We start from the raw sequence: 20,541 nt of genomic DNA, 5'->3' as shown, positions 1-20,541 counted from the left end.
GAAATTAGCTTTTCTTACTTTTTTCCATTCCTTTTTGTCTCAGGTGCCCAAGCGCAGGTGGTAGCAGCAGGGCCGTGGGATCTCTGTGAAGAGAGGCAGGGCCTGGATTGAAGGACTGAAGCAGACTTAGGAAAAAGGGGTGAGGGGAAAGGTGTTTTATTTGTTTTGTCTTTGTTTCTCATAATCCAATTGGCAGTAAATTTGACTAATTTTCCCCAGCTTGAGTCTGTTTTCCATAAGCTGGTAAACGGTATGTGAAAGTCCCTGTTTTTATCTGGACCCACAAGCTTTTTCATCTTATTTTCTCCCCCTGTGCTGCTGATGAGGCAGGGAGCGAGCACCTGGGTGGGTGTCTGGCAGCTTTGCAATCCTCCAAACAAACCAATTACTTGCTGTTCAATCAGGCTGCTCTGGAGAGTAAAAAGTTGGAGGAGCTAAGCTTGATGAGCACCTGGCTCCCCTTTCCCCAGCCTCCAAAAGCAAGAGCTTTTTAAAATAACTAGGAAACGGAAAAAATACCTTTTTCTTCAGGTCGATTCCACAACCACCAATTTTTATCAAGAACTAACACATTCTGAATATATAGACCACACAAAAACATGTGGATCTGGAGAAACTTCTTTGAATCACAGGTGAAAGACAACCCTATGGCTCACAGCTTAGGCCCAGCTCACAGCAAAGCACAAGGTGGCTGCTCACTCACCCCTCTCCACACTGTGGGATGGGGAGGAGAAAATCCAACTAAAAGGCCGTGGGGTCGAGACAAGAACAAATGAAGGTTCACCCACCACATAAGGCCACAGGCAAAACCAGCTCAACTGGGAGAAAACTCAATTTATCACTGATCAGACGCCAACAGGACGAGGAGAAAACAAAATGGAGCTTAAATACCTCACCCCGCCCCTCCCTTCTTCCCGGGCCCAAGTGCCTTTATCCCGATTTCTCTACCTCCTCCCTCACAGGGGCAGAGGGGGATGGGTTTTGGGGACAGGGAACGGGGGTTTGGGGACAGGGAACGGGGTGTTTGGAGCCAGGTCGCCACTCACTGTTTTCTGCCGCTCTGTCCTCCTCAGGAGAGGGGTTCCTCACCGTCTTCCCCTCCTTCCCTGGGGGTCCATCCCGTGGGATAAGAGTCCTTCTGCACCTCAGTCGCTCCCACGGCTGTCCCCTCAGGAACAGACTGCTCCAGCAAACTGCCCAAAGACCCCGCGGGCTCCCCCGCTCACTCTCAGGTCTCCCAGCAGCTCCATCCCCCCTCCTTTGGTACGTAAATGGCGAGGCAGCCCCTTTGCCCGCCCCTCCGCCCCAGGTGCGGCCGCCCCCGCCCCAGGCGCTTCCAGCAGCTTCTCGCGCGGCCCCGGCCCCGCCACAGCCGGACCCGGCGCAGCCCGCTCCGCTAGCAAAAGGGTTTATTGTAAACGCACGTATCTTACACCATTGTACAGTATCATACAGGTAACATGAGGGATCTCAACACTCAGCATGACAAACAGGGGCGACGTTCGTCAAGAGATCTGCAACTGGTAACAAGGCTCCTTAGGAAGCCAGAGGAACATTCCGTGACGTCCGGATCAGCCGCAGCAGCTCCACCACCTCTAGCTCATCTCCAAGCAATTCCCACAGGAACTTCTTGCCAACCAGTTTTTCTCCCACCACTTCTCAAAATTCAGGGAACTTGTTGTGAACGCTTCCTACATCTGAAGGGCTAAACAAATGTGTTATTTTTCTTCAGCAGGTTTTATTTTTCTTCAGCAAACTTTATATATTATTAATACAGCGTCTCCTAGGAGAATAACCTGTGGTTGCTCAGAAATGTAGCAATAGATCTACACTGCAAGAATCCCACTAAGAGCAAGGGGCATTTACCTGCCTGCTTCAGGGCCAGGTTCAGGACTCATTCTGAAGCTCCATTCCTCACGGAAAAGCAGGACACAGGCAAGGAAGCCACAATTTGCAAACAGATGCCTGAAGACGAGCTTCCTCAAGAGCTGCTCTGGGCATATCAAAATCCCAGAGACTAAACTCACAAGAGAGGGGGGCTGGAAATGCATGTGTCATTGCAGAAAATTATAAGCACGACTGAGTTTGCCCAAAAGGCTGTTCCCACACAACCTGCAGGCTGTCATAGCCATAGTGACAGATACCTTGAAAATGCCCTTCTCTTTTGTAAAAGCTGCATACAGGGGTGCCTGAAGGCAGTATGGACTGCAGGATCATTACAGCCTACAAACAGCCTGGGGCCTGCATTTCCCCAGCTACCTGGACTCCTCCTGACTCTCGACACTGAGCTCAAACACAATCACCACTGCTCGACTCCTTCACACTGACCTCAGCTGAAAAACTCACACCAGGGTTAAGTGTGCACTGTATTTGTGTAGGCAATCCTGCACTCAGCTCACCCCAAGGAGCCAGGATTATCTTTTGAATCCACAGCATCTAGAACACCCTTTCCAGGGGGCACTTAAGCACTCCTCTGAATGCTGTTTGGATTTCATCCATTGGTCCCATTTCCTTGATTCAAGGGCCAGATCCCACCACTTTTATTCAAGTGAACTCTTAACTCTCTGTTAGCTCTGATAAACTGAAAGGGGCTTATCTGCAGACCCTCATTCTGTTTAACCTGGAGAAGACAGGCAGCACCTCATCTGAGGTACACAGTACCTTCTGCAGTTCAAGAACTGCACCCAACCTGTGCTACTCTCCTTGGAAGCCTGAAACCACCCTCTAACAGAACCGTCTTCCACAGTTCCTGCCCACTACTGGAGTTACCATTACCTGTCTTCTAGCCCAAAAAAGCACCAAAAGATGTTTGAAGATTTATGTTCCTATCTCTGGTCAGGAAAGAGAACTGTAGTTTAATGTTTATAAAAGGCTTTGTATTGTCAAAGCACGGCACCAACAAGAGCGAGGCCTCAGCACACCCCTGTGAGGTAGGTATCCTGCTCCCCATGCTCAGAGATGGGGAAACTGAGGCACAGAGTGATTAAATCAAAGGCCATGCAGCAGATCAGAGACCCAGCTGAGATCAGCACATCAGAGGTTCTGGCTGTTTGACCCATATTCCACTCACATGATAGCACTGCCTCACAAAACAAGCACCCTGAAAGCATGACAGTTCAACAGAAGTCCCAACTAATTTCCAATGGCTTATTCACCCTACCAGCAACCACTGATTCATGGGTCAGGACAGAGGGGTGGTGGATGTGGGTCAGGATGTTGTCAGCAAAGCTGTCTTCAGCGAGGTGTCAACAGCCAGGCTGCAGACATGTCTCCTACACCTGTGATGTAAGTGCTGCAGTTAGTAGCAGAACTTCTTCCTGCAGTCAAGAAATCAGAGGAGCTCCCCAAAAGCAGCAAATCTCTGATTTTTTGATCCTCTCAGATCAATCCATGTTGAGCAGAACTAAAGCCAAAGTGGTGCTGCTCCCACAGCACTTCCCAATCCAAGCTGATCATTGCTGAATGCTGTCAAAACATTAAGACTCATACAACACAGCTGGTCACCTGCCCTCCAGCACAATACTCCAAACTTTCTGGCAGCCTGGGGAGGCACTCGCTGGGCAAGCAAAGCATTTCAGCCAGCTCAAGCCCACAAAAACTGAGTATTGTCTTTGCTCTTTTCCCTTCCCATACAGGACAAGTGGTCAGTCAAATCTTACCAAGCCTGACCATGATTTGTTCATCTTAATTGAGCATGTGCCAGTTAACCCTTTCTGAGGTGACTAAGAAAGGTGACACCTGACACCTCCTCTAGAGAGGCAAGGCATTTGGTTAAGTGACAATTGGCTGAAGAAGCTAATGATAAGCCTACCCCAGCTGTGCTCTCAGACACATACATCATGCTTGAGCAGGACTAGCAGAATTTGATGCAGCCCTCACACCTTCTGCTCCCCCATAACCAAACCTAACCAACCAACCCATCCATCTACTCAAATGACCCACCCTTAAAAGCTGCCTTTGACTTCTCATATTCAGAGTGCCAAAGCAGCTGTTCTGCTCACTGCATGGGGAAACCAACTCATATGTAGACTGCATCAAAAAGCATAATTTCTTATCTTCAAAAACTGGTTCAATCTCATCAATACAGCTGTCTCAGAGGGCCTGTGGAGTCTCTCACAGCTAGCAACTTGATGCAAACTGACAATGTTTGTTCAGCCACTGAATATACACTTACCAAGTAAACACTGACATTTAACAACTTGATTTGGAACAGAGCATCATTTTGTTGCATTAAGGTGCATTTTTAACTGGAGGTAACAATCTAGTAGCCCAATGTTTTAAATGTATATAATAGTGTCCTACAGAAATACTGGAGTTGTCAACCCAACTTCAGTCATAAATCCACCTTTCCTGTAGCATCTTCTGTGCTATTTCATTGTTCCTCATTTAGTATCTTCATATGTTTGTTTGTGAGGAAGTCAAGAAAGGGAATATTACAGATGGCTTTGTGAATATTCATCACTGTGATCTCTCTTGGAGTCCTGTAGGGAATACATCAGAGATGCTATTATAATACATAAAAAAGACATGTCCATAAAGCAGCAAGCCAATACATTTACTAACAGGGGGGGAAAAGAAATTAAAAAAGGATAAAAGAGCAGGTGTTAGAGGAACACAGGAAAAACATTAAAATGTCACAGCACAAAAAAGCCTCTCTAAAATGACTGGGGAAACATGTTGGGCACTAAGACAGGAAAATCAAGTATTGAAGGAATTGCTAATTCTTGAACTTCTTTAGCACAGACTATGTATATATTGCTATATATATATATAACATATATACATACATTTAATATATATTATATAATCATGCATACATTGCATACAAGTAAATATTTAAACTAAGCATTTTCTCATAATATGGGGTGTTGTGTTTTTTTCAATTTCAAGCAGCTATCCATGAACAGAAATCAAATGTGGTCTAGTTGGTACCATAAAAATCACTCATTATCTGAGCCAGAACAGAGTATATCAATAAAATAAAGAAGCTATTATTCAGGTTAAGTTCTGTCTGACCATGGGTAAGTTGTCTACATGGTAACCTGAGATGGGCAAGAGTGAGAAGGTCCTTCCAAAGTGGCTTTTTAGAAACAGGTCATCTGCCCTTGAGTGTGGCAACACCAGAGAACCCTGCCTCAGTTTTTTATGTTGTCTGTGCTACCACTCCTTTGCCACTATGAAGCTAAAGAGATGACAAACTCCCTTCTAAGGCTTAGGTCTTCCCAGAATATAGTTCATAAATTCCCTCACTCACATGGTCTGAGCTAATCTGACCAAATTCCTCAAGCAGTTGGGCCCTTAGTGCTGGCATAAGTGGTCTAGGAGGACACAAGCTGCTGTACCTGTTGTGAGGAGCTGTCTGGTATGCCACAGCCAGTGCTTGCCGCAGGATATCACTCATGAGCTGTTCAGTGGCCTGTGGCAAAAGACAACATTAGGAGACAGCATTATGAGAAGAGCAACAGAAGATGCTATTCATTAAAGTATCAGTGTGAAGCAGCTGTTTTTTTGGCTCACTTCAATCCTACATTCAAGCTGCAGGAGGCAGTTCAAGATGCCCAAGTGAGCTTTACTGAAGCAGTAATAAGAAGCGAGTACATTCCAGAGAAAGAAAGAGACCTACAGATGTGCAGAGCTCAGACTGCAACTGCCCAGCCTGGACCTGGAGAACAGTATGTGCACAGCAGGGTGGACCTCATGTTCCAGAACCTGTGCTTCAGACAGCATTTTAGGGCCCTGACTCTCACACACCAGAGCTTGCTTTGTAAATGGCAGATTCTAGATATTCTCCTGGGAACTGGTATGTGCTTGTTAGCCACTCCCTGTGGCCAGCAGGTTTGTGGTAAGACACTTTTACAAAAAACTCCCAGCCTGGACAGCAAACAGCAGCTGTATGACCCTACACACTTGGTTTAATCAAGGTTCAAGCAAAAGCTAATCAAGGCTCGTGGCTTTCTGTGCCTGTGTCAAGACTAGAACAGAGGTTTCTGAGATTTTCACTCAGGAAAACTGGCATAACTCTACAGTCATAATGGAGCAACCTGATGGTTACAATCTGTGTCTACAAATGGATTTATCTGTATCTGAGTTCAACTACAGTAAGTAACAGAATGCAGCAGAAATGTGCATATGAGTGTGTGTATAACCTGGAATCAATCATTGTAAAACTGATCTTCTGATAAGCAGCAGTCTGTATAAACAACCCCAGGAATTGTCCAAGGCTTAAAATACAGCAGAGCACTGTGAAAAATAATCTGTGTTAGCCTTCAGTCCAAACCCAAGAACTCCAAGCTGTTCAAAGCTGTGGTTAAGGAACTGTATCTGTTTTTCCAAAAGTGATTTTGATAAACTATTTCTCGTATAAGACAGAACTGTTACTGTCTGCACAAATTCAGCCATATCCCAGCAGAGACAGCCCAGGCAAAACAGAACTGAACAGTATTCTGCTAAAAATAGCTAAGCTTGTAGAGAACAATCAAGAGTCTTTCAGAACTCTGGCCCATTCCTCCCCCCAGTTCTGAAGGGCAGGACAAAGTAAGAGATACTTTCAGTTACAGAATGAGTCCGTATCTCACTGGAGGTGAGAATCTACAGATCACTAACCTGTGTCCAAGCCAACAAACCAGTTAGAAAGCTGGAAACACACAGAGCAGTATACAGCTCTCTTTGGCCAGCTATGTATCTTTCTATACATGCACAAAGATAGGTGTCAGACTCTGCATCTCCTGATTTGATAAATGCATGCTAATAGGGATAGTCCACATTTTTCCTACATCACCAAGTTAATAAAGTTACAGAAAAGTTTTTGCAGTGAAGCAATTTCTTACCTTTAAAATCATATCTTCTATCACTGATGCATAAACATTCTTTTGTACCTCAGCAGGCTGAAAAGAAACCCCTATCTATAAAATATGAGAGAGAAAAAAGTATTAGTACATCAAATAACACAACCCATGTTGTGCTACAAATTAGATAAGAATGAGACTAACAGAAAAAAAATCTATTACAAAGGGTAGTTAAAAAATAAGCAAGCAGACACTGCAGAATTTTTAAGCAGCAAAATCTCAGGCTTCATTTAAAAAATGTGGAGAAAAATAAGTTTGAGTATTAGAACAGCCTGCAGAAATGCCTCTAAAACAGAGAATAATCAAAAGCAGGTTTTAATTTTTGTTTCAAAAAGTCCAGAGACAGGCTGCATTGGTATCTTTGGACTGAGAATGGAAGCTCCACTTAAAACCGCACATACACTCAATCCATCTGTTCAGCATCTTCCCTGCACCTAACTATTGCAACTTTATAAACTTAAACAGTACTTCTGGCACAAAAGTTCCACATCAAAAGAGTGTTGCATCCCCCAGCCTCGCTCTCACCATGCCCATGCCCTTGTCACCCATGTAGCAAGAGACTAAGATACACTGCAGAACCAGTTTTGTCCCTTGTTACCAGTATCTAAGGTGGAGATGGAGACCCTTTCTTTCTCCTCCCACTGCTGCATACAACCCCTCCTGCTGCTCCTGTCTCTGCTGGTACAATGGCAGCTTGTAGCTTTCCTACAAGCTGAGTCAGTCTCCTTCCTGCTACTGGGACAGAAGACCCTCTTCACCCTTTCTTTTACCCTAATTTGAATAGGGGAAAGAAATCCAAGCAGTAGAGAAGTTTGCTGTTCCTAAGCTTTACTGCAACCCCTAATCAGGAGCTGGTATTAAACAGCACTGGTTTAAGCAACAAGCCCAAATTTTTCACATGATGGGATGGAAAGAATTCAGTGCCAGTGCTCCCCTTCCCTCATTTCCCCTTGCCTCTAACTTTCCAGGATGATTTTTCTGGTACTAAGCCCTGCAACACAACTACTCTGAAATGACCACCCAGCTGACATGCTTCACTTATTCCTGCCAGCACTGGCCAGCTAATGTCACGAGTCAGAAGGTCTGGTTTATCTAGGATGTTAATAAAAGCTTTCATAAACCAGCCTGAAGCCCATAGAAATGAAAAAAAAAGGCAACTAAATAAATGTAAGGCCACAACAAGCTTAAGTGCAGTTCTTGTAGGCTTTATGATTCACTTGTTACCTTCTCTGCAGTGTCCCTCACAAACTCTGAGGCAGGCAAGGAAGCCATGTAGAACTTCATCTCCTCTTGTTTCTCCTCCTGTTCCTTCTTAATGTTTATTTTTAATGGCTCACTAAAATTGAGAACATCTACTTCCTCTTCATGTTCTGGTTCTTGCTTCAGAAATTGCTGTAGTTCCTCCAGTTTTCGGCACAGCTCCTCACCACTGCTGTAAGATGAAGGGCATTCTGAAAGAGAAGCAATCAATTAAACACATGATAGGTTATGAAAAGCTGTTTATAAACATGCACACTCAAAATATCCTAGGAAATTAAGGTAATTGGAAGCTATTTTTGCAGTTCCTACCAAACATAAGAATGAACAGAAACGCAGACAGTCATTGAGAGCCTTCTAATTATATCTTCATGACACTCATGGTTGCCTCCCTCACCTCCCCCTACACCAATCAAGAAAGCTGCATTTCAAACAAATCAAGCTAATGTCAGTCTCCTAAACATTCTCAGAGAAGCTTTTTGACAACTGGCAAAGCAGTCTGATGCTCTTCAACTTGCTTGGAGAAATGGAGTTTTTACTATGTAGGCACCATGCAGCACTAATTCATTTTTCACATTGTGACAAGTACCATCATGCTTTTCAAGAAAAAAAAACAGAAGACAAGATTCACAGTTGAATTACAAAAGGGTAACCTCCTCTCTGCATGCTTGACACAAGCCAGTGCAATCTTTAGTGGAAAGCTACACAGTAGACAGAGTATTTTCTTCAAAGACAAACACAAACCTAGTTATTTAAATAAACATTTTAAAAGGTGGATATAGGCTTCCTTTCCACCTTCAACAATTGCAATGCAGGGCCAGACCTAGCAAAGACAAAATCAAATCCATACACTTCTGTGAAATACTTTAAATCCCTGTATGATCAGAACAGAATAACATTCAGCTTTGGGAAAGGGATTATCTGAAGGTGAAACAAGGTAGCTTAACTATGAAAAAATGGATGAAATTAAAGATGTATGTTTAATACATAGGAAAATGGATTGTCAAGTTGCTAGAACTATGCCTAATGGAATAATGGAACAGCTGTTGTAAAAAAACACAAAGGCAATTCACAGAGGGCAATTCATTTGGAGGTAAATTAACCCCCACTGAGCTCCACACTTCTGCCAGGTTTGGCTTTGTTGTTTTTGTTGTGTTTTTTTCATACCTGAACTGATTCAATCTGTTTGCACAGTAAGTCCTAACAGAGGCTAAGCTTTCCCAAGGGCAAAAATGTCATTACTCCCCATGCTTAGTTTGTGTGCCCACTTATAAATTATTACACTGTGGGGCTAGAATCATCTCTCCCCTAAGATTTATCTACACTGAGCCTCCAAGAGCACCAAGCACAATAAACACCAAAAGCCCCAGAAAACATCAGGACTGAGAGAGCCAAGAGACAGTCTCACTTATAGGCTTGCCCTTATCATCTGCAATTGTGGTTATTCCAGAGTGAATTAAAAACAAAGAAAGCAACAATCCCCTTCTCCTGAAGAAGCAGCACATGTGTGCACATACACACAGTCTTAAGCTATTTAACAAACAGCATATTTGGCAGAAAGGAGCCTTCTGTCCCTCTCCACCCTCACCTGGCTCATTGTCTATCTGTGTCAGCACATCTTCAATGGAGTCCTCATCGTTCCGCAAGGTCTCTGGGTCAGGAGGAGTGTAGCCATGGCATCGGCACCAGTGCACCACGTGCTTTGTTTTCAGGGCTGTGATATTGTGAAACCTGGGGTGCTTCTCTATGATTTCTTGTAGGATCTTTCTCACTGTCATCGCTCGTTGCCACTGTGACAAATCAAAAGTAAAGCTCATCACACTGGCTAAAATGTTTAAGGCTAGACTATGGCCCAGAACAATAATCCAGGCTGCAAGGAAAAGGAATGGAACACAATTTTTTCAGAAGTCTGCCTGATGAGGAAAAACAAATGTAGAAGATGGTCCTAATCCTGGTATTAGGGAGCTGTAGGCAGGTGATTTAAACCCTGACTTGTCATTAAAAAAAAACCTCAAGAAAAAGGGACACACATTTACAGGGGCCCAGACACATTTGGCTTGGCTTGAAATGTCTGATCTCCCAAGTAACATGTAAGATGGCATGGTGCAAGAAATGCCCTAAAGCAAAATGTTTCTCAGAATGTTGGTTAACCTCTTTCATCTTTTAAGCTGGCAACAGCTGGTCTAATCAATACTAACATCTTCCCTGGAAAACCCCATAGTAAGACAAAAAAAATACGAAGAAATAAGGGGAAAACATAACTACAACACAAAAAGGTCCAGATTAACCAAAGTATTTATCTTTGGTGAACTGAAAATCCATTTCAGCCCTAGTATTGCTTCTGTCAGATCTCTCAATATCTTCCTACAGAAAGCAGATACAATCTCATGAAAAGAGAGACAAAGTATGTTGGGAAAAATTCTCATGACTGTAATATGCCACAGAGGAGTGAGGAGGATAAAGTACTAACAGGACAGTTAGCAAAAATTCTGATTTTTATAAGTCTTAATAACCACCTTCATTTGAATTGACCAAAAAATTACTTTCAGAGTCCTTTCTGCTTGAGGAAGTCTCTGAGCAAAAAACCAGATCACTACCTGGACACAAATCAGTGCTTCTTGCAGCAAGGAATGTTTCCATTTAAAATGGGACAGACTGCTGCAGAAAACAAATCAGGCAACAATAAGGAAGGTTCTGTAACTCAGAAATCCTTCTTGTGTCCCTAATGACTGCTTATGAAACACAGGAGGAGAGGATTACCTCGGCTGCCCTTCTCTTTCCAATATTCCAGCTGTAATACTGCTCCACTGAACTGGCACAAAAAGAGCTTGCATCTTCACCTAGAAAACACAAGGCCAAAAACAGTATTAAATTTTTAGTAAGTGAATTAAGGTCAATTATGGTTTTGCTGTTAATTAGTGGTGAGGAAGAGGGAAACGTGTCTCAGGCTTGCAGGATCAAGGACTGTAACTCTGTAACCCTTGGAAATGTGCTCAGAGAGAGGAAAATCCAGGAGACACTGTGGGTTTTGGATGCAAAATCAGCACCCTCTTGGTCACATCACAGATGTCTCTGGCTCTGGGCTGTCTTAAGCCTCTTCTTCCCCTCAGAAGTGTAATGATGTGGACCTGTAAGTCTGTCTGATCCAGGCCTCTTTCTTTGAAAAACTTTTTTTGTTTGCTTGTTTGTTTCTTGGCAAAAAAATAAATCAATGGTTTAATGAATGCTGCTGTAGGCCAGAGAGCTGTATGCAATGACATTCAAAACCCGCCTGGACGCCTTCCTGTGTGATGTACTCTAGGTGACCCTGCTCTGGCAGGGGGGTTGGACTAGATGATCTTTCGAGGTCCCTTCCAACCCCTAGGATTCTATGATTCTATGAAAGCTCCACTGTGCAGCCACTCCTGCTTGGCTCACTGTGCTCATTAATCTTGAGAGGGTCCTGCCCAGCCTCCAGGACCACTTGTTTGAAGTGCATTAGTTACCAGAGAAAGCTGATACATTTTCAGCTTTGTACATAAGTAGGGTGCAATTATGAAGGACCATAACAGATTACAACATTTCTCTGTAAACTACCACCTTTTGTTTAAAAAAAAAGGAAGCAAAAACCCCAATAACAAACACATTCCAAAGCTGAGCTATGCTGTTGTATTTGCAAGCATTTTTGAAACCCTGGAACTAAATACATTAAAAAAGCAAATCCATGAGGGGGACAAACCAGGGCAAAGAAGACCTACTTGCAGCCACGAGGAAATACAATCTGTTTCTAACCAAACAGCAGATGCAAGTTAACAATTGCTGACAACATATTTGGCTTTACTGGCAGAACCAAATTCTAAGCATCTTTAGAATAACCCCTGAAGAAAGCTGTGTAAGATAATGTCTTCATTTCATTCTGCCTTTTAATAATTCTTGTGGCTACAGAGTATGCAAGGAATTCTGAAAACAGAAAGCAAAGCCTTTTCATTTACTGCTTACTTTTTTCAGCAATTAACGGAACCTTCTTCACTATGGCTGTTAAAAGCTGCTGGATGTTTTCCAAATATTCAATGCTGCAGGGGATAAAAAGAATCACAATGAAGAACACCGTTGGAAGCAATGAGTCAGATGCAAAAGATTTCAAAATCACTACAGTCTGAAGTCCTCAGCCCCAAGGCTTTATAGCAATGTTAGTGTGAGGATAAACTGTTATGCCTCAAGCCAGAGAAGGTATTTCAAACAGCCCCTCCTCTTGCCAAAGTGGCTACATCCAAAGCTGCATTTGTTAAGCTGAAGGAACTGACGGTAGGTGGTTTTTGGTCAGGCTTGAAGAAATCCCTGCAACATCTTGTAAACTCCAACACTACTTTGAGGGAAAAGACATACCTATTAACGCAGGCTGTCCCACTAGGAACACAGGATACTGCCTGGAAAGCTTTGTACTTACGGGAGTTCAGGTAAATTTTGTTTAACAAGCCATACTGTATTTAGCTGGCTAGAAGTATTTTCCGCTAGTTATTTTCAAACTAAGATAATTTCTGGTGTACAGTCACTTCAGATTTATTCCTTACTCCTACACATACACACACATCATGGTAATGTCTGCAGGGATACATTGGGATAACAAAACTCTTCAAAAGATGGAGACGTGAAAGAGTCACTGGAGGAACCAAGGGCAGAAGAAACATCCTACACATTGCAAAGTTTGCTTTGCATGTTTCTTGTAAACTGAGTTCTGGTGAAAACCCACTAAAAAGTATTTGCAACAGCATCTCAAACAAGACACTGGATTTCACAGCATCAGTTGAAAAAAATACTCTGATTATACTCGTTATTTAATTCCAATTCTGCGCCAAGGCAGCCCTCATACTAAGTAATCACAGACATGTACGAGCTTAATGAGACTGGAGAGGCAAGAAGAGAAATTTCTATTTATTTCAGATGCCCCTTATTTGACCTGCACTTCACTGGGCAGTTTGACCTCAGTGAGGACACACAATGGCAATGGGACTTACACAAGCAGCAGATGATAAAGAGGTTTTAGTATTTGGAGATTTTAGCAAACCCTGAAACAACCACAAATCTTCAAATAATTTTTTCCCTTTCCTAAGCCCTGAATGCAAATCCTTTTACAAAGAAAACACTAAAACACTGAAACAAATGCCAGCCAACAGGATTAGTATTGATACAGCAATGTGTGGGACAGAAGATTTTATAATCTATTTATGGGTCAAACTTGACATTACTGCGTGTATCCCTAGAACCTTCTCCTTTCTCCCTGGTAGTTATAAAATCAGAAATCCTTATAGAAAAATGAACAATTACTTTATAACGTAATTCCCAAGTTCGGAGCTCTCTTCTGTTTTTACTGCTGCTTGGCCTTCTTGGGTACCCACAGAACTGCAGCTTTGTCCTGTTGAATCAGGCTCCATCTTAACTTCAAAGAAACAGAACACATTTTAAAAGGAAAAAAGTACCAGCCAGCTTGATAATAATGTCTCATGAGACTCCAGTAAGACTAAGGGTCTTATACATCATCACTACATTTGTTGTTTGCATTCTAATCGTTATGTTTGAAGAAATCTGGCCTTCAGTTCTGCTGAAAGCCAGTAGAACATGAGCCCCATCCAAAACCTCAACACGTTCACATCTCATCCTTTTTAGAAAATCTGCACTTGCATAATCAATTGCAATCAATGATGTTCTGCATATGACTGCCTGTCCTAAACTGAACTGCCTGCAAATGTACATGGGCTTCTCTGTAAACCAAGAGCTGTATAGAAAACTACTACCAGTTTTAGCAAGGAGTGACCTTTCAAAGTGAGAGCTTTTTTGAAGACATCACTGATTTTGACATCAGTGAACTTTTTCACATCTAGGACAGAACTCTGGTGAGACAGAAGCAGGAGAGGGAGAGATGTTTCCCAGCCTAAAATGGCCAAGCAGGCTGGTTATTCATCTGGGATGGAAGAGACACATGACAGTCCTGCAAGAACTGGACCTGGAGTATCTCAGCTCTCCCTGTGCATTACTCTGGGAAGTATCTGTGTGTTTCCCCTGCATGTGCACATCTAGTGTGGCCAGAAAGCTTTCTCCAGTACCTTTCACCACAGCCACTATTCTTAGGACATCAGTAACTATGATTAAACACATGCAGTTCTATGCATTTTTGCAAATATTACTTGAAACAATTAATGTTTAAGGTACCTATGGTAGCTATAACATCCCCATTTCTCTCTGAATTTGCCTTTGCTTTGGCATTTGTTGAGGGGGAAGTCATTGTTAATTTCCTAGTCCCCAGATGCCATTTTTACTTTATTTAAACCTTATTAACAATGGAAATAAACGAACCCACAGTCACAGGGTCTACTTTCATAGTAGGGCCACTTGCATAAAGCAGCACCTGCTTATCTCTACTACTTATCTTACTGAGAAATTCCTTGTTACCTTTGGTGATGGATGCTGGAGAGGGACTAGGGACAACCGTACTTGCTGCTGTGACAGCTGTAACAGCTGAAACTTTGCTGGTAGAAAGTGACTGTATCACTGGAGAGGAACAGCAAAAAATCCCAAACAAAACAACAAGGAAAAGAAAAATGAAAAAAAAAGATATCAAACTTCATACACTTTGACAAATAACCATGTTCAGAAGCAACAGTGTTAGTAGCACAATGTTTAGGGATTAATTTCCTTGCTACATTTTCTTCTACCTCTAGCTTTGGACCATGTATGCCAACAGTGACCAAGAGCTACCCTGTGTCAAAGGGGATTTTCAAACACCATCTGTCATCCTCCTCTGCCCTTTACCTTTGTTCATAGGCATGAGTATTGTCTGAACACCTCCAGAAGCTGTGTTTACACCGAGCTGTTTAAGCTGGCTGGGAACTGTCAGAACAGCCTGCTGTGGACTAGACTGATTTGAGTGGATTTTTAGCAACCCTGCAAGAAGAACGGAAGACAAAATGTTAAATAAAACACACCACTTCGTTTATCTCCAGCTACTTCTCTCCATTCCTGCCTGAAAGGATGGCATATAATCTAGCACTGCCACCCTCTTAAGAAGCCACAGTTCAGTGAACTGTCAGAGAAGTTTTTACTGACACAAATGATTGCCTAAATACCAGGGTGCTGCACCACAGTGTGCATAGTTATTACATGCTGCACAGTGCTCTGATATGTGTGAGGCAGGTTTCCTAATTATGTAAGTAATCTTAAGCAAAAAATAACACAAACCTTTCAACTGAAGCAGGCTCAGCACTCTTGTCAGAACTAGACCTTGTGCTGAAGGGTCTGGCAAGGCAGTGACTGACAGCTCTGTTGCCCTTACACAGCCACTCTAACTGAGGTTACCAAGTGCTGCACACACCTCTGCAATTCAGCTTAGCAGAACTCACTGCAATCAGCAGAGAACAATCAACCACATTCTAACTGCACGACAAAGCCCAAGGCTGTGCAGCAAGTCTGATGAAGGCCATACCCCAACTGAGTGTCCTGTGTCTTTCTGTAACATGCACTGAATACGACCCTAGGGATGGCTGATCAAACTGGGAAGCATACTGACGTGGGGACTGAATGAAATCCCAGGCTAAAAGAACAAGCAGGACAGTCAGATATTAACAGCATTACCAATGGCAGCACCCATGACTGGTGGAAACCAGCAGAGCTCCAGGCAGTGCCAGAGGGCCATGGGCAAGTAGTGCCCATCACCTGCCCACCAGCTCTCCCCTCCACAGCAGTGACACCTCAAGCCACCCCAGCCAGCACTCTAACACTGTGATTTGGACCTATGTCCATCCTTTCTACTGCTAAACTGGCTATTTTTAATTTAATTTTATTCAATCCCTAGCTAACTTTTATCCAGATTGTGGAAATTTAATAGGCTTCTACTTCAGAACATTGAGAACAGAAGACTTCTTAGTTTCACAATAGTAATTTTATACTCACAATTTGGTTTGAAATAGTTTCCACTCTCTTCATATTTTATTATTATTGTTTAAGAAACACAGCTGCCTTTCAAGTACTAGACATGCAAGGTCTGGTGAAGATGTCCCTTGGTTTTGAAAGATGCATAGCACAGGTCAGGTAGGCTTTCACCACCAGGCAAGAAAGCTAACCTAGTATAACAATTTAATTTTTACACATCATAGTGCATTCTACATAAGACTTATTTAAATAAAAGCTCATATTTTTAGAATTAAAAGTATGACTGCTACACATCTTGCCAAAACCTTTTCTTCCTCCTCCAGCCTTCTCAAAGACACAGCCCCAGGAGGACCAGGCTCAGCTGTGGTTGGCAGCCTTTGATGCACTGACCCCCAACAGTTTTTCAGGGGATGTTAGACAGGGAACTGATGGTCTCTTTGGGCACAGAGCCAGTCTCCAGGAAGTGAGTAAAAGCTCATGGCTTTGCAAATCTCTTTCCAGAACAGTTTATCACACTTCAAGAAAGTGCATAATTTAAGACTGGGGGATGTCCCAAGTGTGTGATGCACAGATGTAGCAGGATAGGACAGCAAGGGACCCGAACAACAAGAGTAAGAAGACAACATCTTCAACTAACCCTATTAGCCCGATGGGTGGGAAACACTGTTTATTGCAAAGCAATGGGAAAACTTCAGATTCCTTTTGAAAAGATGCCTTTCAAAACACAAATTTCCACAATTCCAACACATTTCTGTTTTGTTTTCACATTGAAATAACACCTTCTATAACCACTGCTTCTTTTGGAATTCTTGAAGAAATCATTTTTCATTATGAAGTCAGTGCCTCAGGTTACAAAAAACAAAAGACAAATGAAAACAAAATCAACAACATTCTCATACCTGTGTGGGAGTTTTTGTCTGAAAGCTATTTAGAATGGCAGATATTTTACAAAAAACAAACAAACAAACAAACAAACATAAAAGAACTTGCTGCTTTTTTTGCAAAGAGGAAAATACTCAACTGCATTACTGCAGAATTGCAGCAGTTTTGCAGTCTATGTTGTTTACATTCAAGCTCTGGGAAAACAGTGATGAAAAAAGGAGGAGACTGGTAGACTGTACTCTGGAAAACCAGAAGAGCTGCTTTAAAATGTCAGAGCTGCTCACTGTCAGACGAGCTCAGCGTCACTTTCTCTTTTCTGTATTATTAGTGTTTCCACTTAGTAAGAAGCCACTTCAAGTGAACAGAACGTGCCAGCAGGTAAATTACTCATAATGACAATTTCCAATACTAACCCACACTACTCAAATTAAACCTGCTCCATGATACAAAAGATACTGTGAGACAATGAAACCAAATACAGAAAACTCCCCTCTGTATAGGGGCAGTCCATCTTTATTACCTTGAAACATTCCAGATGCAACCTACCTCACTCTGCTTAATGGATTTCGACTTCAAAGCCTTCAGTTCTCCCTAATCAACATTTCTCTCCTTCCCAAGCCAAACAGAGCAGATGCAAAGCCTCAGAGCCAAATTCTGCTCATGCAGCTTCTCTGAATTCAGTGGAGTTTCACTTCCACAAACTAATCAAGTCTGTAGTATTGCTGGTACCTTGACAGTGTCAACATTCAGTGACATACTGTGGTCCTGAAGAGGCAGAAAGCATCTTCTAATGAGACCTTGGCATGAAAACTAAAATCCCTCTCTAATACCAATGGGCAACTCACACTGTTATTTGTAATAGAAACAGTCAATGCACCAATGTGCTAGGATGCCAAATTATTTAGACATCTCTTTGGCTAGGCCAAAAGTTATGCTAACAAGGTGTGTTTTAGAAAGCCTGACTTTACTTTTACACATTCACAAATGTAGGTGACTCTACATTCTTCCATTTACAGTGAAGACATCTAGAGAACTCACACCTGGGTTCTAACTTTCTATAGGAAAGGCACGAAGGGAGTTTGATACCTGATACTGCAGCTTTTCCAGTCACAGGCGTCGGTGTGGTCACCAGAGAAGCAACACTTACAACAGTGGAAGTTGCAGTCTTGTTCACTACTGATGAAGTTGATTGGCTCTGGCTTATACAGATTTGGTGTTGCTGTCCAGATGCCTTTGCTGGGGGAGTTCCAGAAGATGATGAACTGGAACCTGCATTATCTATTTGCTGCATAAAAAAGGCAGAGAGGGATAACAAATTCCTTTTCATGTCACAGATGATTCAAAAATAAGCACCACGAGGGAACTATCTAGAAGCAGCAAAACCAAATGTTTACCTATCAATCATTAAGAAGCTAGAGGTTCTCAAGTACATATCCAAAAAGCCCATATGCAATGATGGTGCATTTAGAGTGCAGGTTGTTTCAAGCACAAAAAGTGAAACCATACACACAAGAACTGCTACCACAACTGCTCTGATAGTATCTGGAGCCAGGTCCCTTAACTTCAGCAAGCAAGGGAGGCCTCCACATGAGAAATCTGACCCAGGAATGTTTCCTATTTCCCTGCTGCTCAGAAGTCCAGAGGAATCAGCACAGAAAAGTTTGGGATAAAGAGGCTAGATGGGGGGTGACAACCTTTGAAAACAGTTGGGATTGAAGGACCATAAACCTTGGCCACTGCTGGCCTCTGAAATCTGTGGGGCACTGAGCAACATGGAGAGGCTGTGATCTCAAAGCAGCAACCTACAGTCTAGACACTGCTGGATACAGAGCTTCAGGCATTTCAAATTCTTCTTCAGATTTTTGTGCCAGCAGCAGATTTGATGTTTAAAGTTGCATAGCACAAAAAATCTCACCTGTATGATTACAAAGCTGTTTCAGATAAAGCCTTTCCCGTCTACCTGAATTTTAACAACATTAAAAACAAGAATGTGCAAGCTTCAGTTTCTCTTCTCCTCATTTCTTCACAGATACTACTTTATGCCAAACAGCAAACAAACCAACAAAAAAGTTGTGTGCACTGCACTGGTACACAAGTAAGGGCAGATCCACCAGCTACGCTGACTAAAAATAACGCCAATGGAGGAAAAAACCAATAGAAGCCCTTTCCTGGCTGTTATACTGGCTAGAGTGCAAAATTTGTATTACAGAATACTGGCAAAGTTGTTTCTCACCTGGGCCACCCCATTAGTGGGAAGAGCCACAGCAGGAGCAGCAGCTGTGGTGATAACACCTCCTGATACTCTCAGCACCGTGGTGCCAGGTTTGGAGAGCTGGGATGAGGCAGGCACTGATTTTATAGACCCATCTGATATTTTCACCAGTGATGTCTGTCCACCAGGTGTAGCCTTTGAGAAGGAATTCAGCATAAGGAAAAAAGGTGCATTTGCATGGATTTTTTTTAAATTACTTAGAAGCCCAAATAACCAACCAACATGACAACACCAAAACAAACAGGACAAATGGTTTTTATATTACTAAAAGTATTATCAAAAGACTTTTGAAAAAGGCAAATTGTGGCAATAATAGCTGGAACAAAATCAGAAATCAACTTTATCAAACTGTTGACTTTGCAAAAATATGCTTATCTTGATTTTTGGACTATTAATTTCAAGTACTCTTGGGGAGTTTGAATTTCATAGGGACCACACAGTAGTTTTTAAAAGAAGGACCTTTGAGGGATACCAAACCCAAATATTTTAAGAGATTTAGCAGGTGACTCATTACTAAGGTTCAAACACTTAAGTAAATTTTTGCACCCAACTGTATTCACTTCTCTAGTTCCATTTCACCAAGAAATTTGCAACCTGAGCTTACACTTACCCACTGAGAACAGAAATAAAGCTGGAAAACTGTGGTCCAATATCTGCATAGGAAAGTAGGCCTTTATGTGCTTCCCTCATCATAGTACAGCCAGCATCATCTTTGTACAAAAACCAAATAAGACCAAACAACCACAACAGGAAAAGCTCTCACAATGTGTGGCTGCAGTTCCTATATGTTACCTGACACAATGGTAACTGGTAAAAGAGAAACACATGATTTGCAGGTTACCTGTGTAAACAGAGCTGTTTTCTGTCCAGTTATCACTTTTAATGCTTGTCCTTGTGTGGAGGATGCTCCAACTCCTACACTGCCCTGAACAACTGAAGCTGGAGTCAGCTGCTTCCCAGAACTCTGAGGAGAAGGCTGGCCCACCAGGAAGGTGCCCTGCTCCAGAAGTAAGTTAGGGAGGTTAGTATCTTGGAACACAGTTAAGAGCCAACAGGTATCAATACAGGATAAAAGCTTGTAGCTATAATGCAACAACACTTCCATCTTTTAAAACAAGGCACTGCTAATTACACTGGATGCTTCTGCACTAAGAGCTGGACACAGGCCTCTCTCTGTGCAGAAGAATACTTCCTGATGCAAGGGAAGGGCTGAAAAAGTCAGTTTCCTGTCTTGTCAGAGGCATCCACTACAACTTAACACACTTTATGCTCTCCAAGTTTATTCTCTGTGACAAATGCTGCTTAACATGCAAGATCAGAGGGAGGCTACTGATAGGCTAGGCAAAACAAAAAACCAAACCAAAACGAATAATAAAAAAAAAA

The 20,541-nt window shown here is 42.5% G+C and overlaps 1 protein-coding gene across 9 annotated transcripts in view; it reads right to left on the bottom strand.

Moving 5' to 3' along the window:
* Window positions 1–1,392: 1,392 nt before the first annotated feature.
* YEATS2 (YEATS domain containing 2) overlaps window positions 1,393–20,541 on the bottom strand; it is a 47,191-nt gene continuing 28,042 nt past the window's right edge. For 7 of the 9 annotated variants that reach the window (XM_051626299.1, XM_051626298.1, XM_051626300.1 and 4 more), the window contains 13 exons: window positions 20,000–20,155; window positions 19,120–19,293; window positions 17,973–18,171; window positions 14,889–15,020; window positions 14,529–14,627; window positions 13,407–13,518; window positions 12,081–12,154; window positions 10,863–10,942; window positions 9,691–9,892; window positions 8,070–8,296; window positions 6,828–6,902; window positions 5,343–5,416; window positions 1,393–4,481 (listed from right to left, as the gene is read on the bottom strand). In XM_051626299.1, coding sequence (XP_051482259.1) covers window positions 4,373–4,481; window positions 5,343–5,416; window positions 6,828–6,902; window positions 8,070–8,296; window positions 9,691–9,892; window positions 10,863–10,942; window positions 12,081–12,154; window positions 13,407–13,518; window positions 14,529–14,627; window positions 14,889–15,020; window positions 17,973–18,171; window positions 19,120–19,293; window positions 20,000–20,155 — 1,713 coding nt within the window. In that variant the 3' untranslated portion in view covers window positions 1,393–4,372. Of the gene's footprint in view, window positions 4,482–5,342; window positions 5,417–6,827; window positions 6,903–8,069; window positions 8,297–9,690; window positions 9,893–10,862; window positions 10,943–12,080; window positions 12,155–13,406; window positions 13,519–14,528; window positions 14,628–14,888; window positions 15,021–17,972; window positions 18,172–19,119; window positions 19,294–19,999; window positions 20,156–20,541 lie in introns of those variants that run through there. The other 2 variants (XM_051626301.1, XM_051626307.1) reach the window with 2 other exon arrangements.

Source organism: Apus apus, chromosome 8 (genome assembly GCF_020740795.1).
Source record: "Apus apus isolate bApuApu2 chromosome 8, bApuApu2.pri.cur, whole genome shotgun sequence".
In the NCBI taxonomy this organism is placed as follows: domain Eukaryota; kingdom Metazoa; phylum Chordata; class Aves; order Apodiformes; family Apodidae; genus Apus; species Apus apus.
This window is presented reverse-complemented; position numbering and strand designations above follow the sequence as displayed.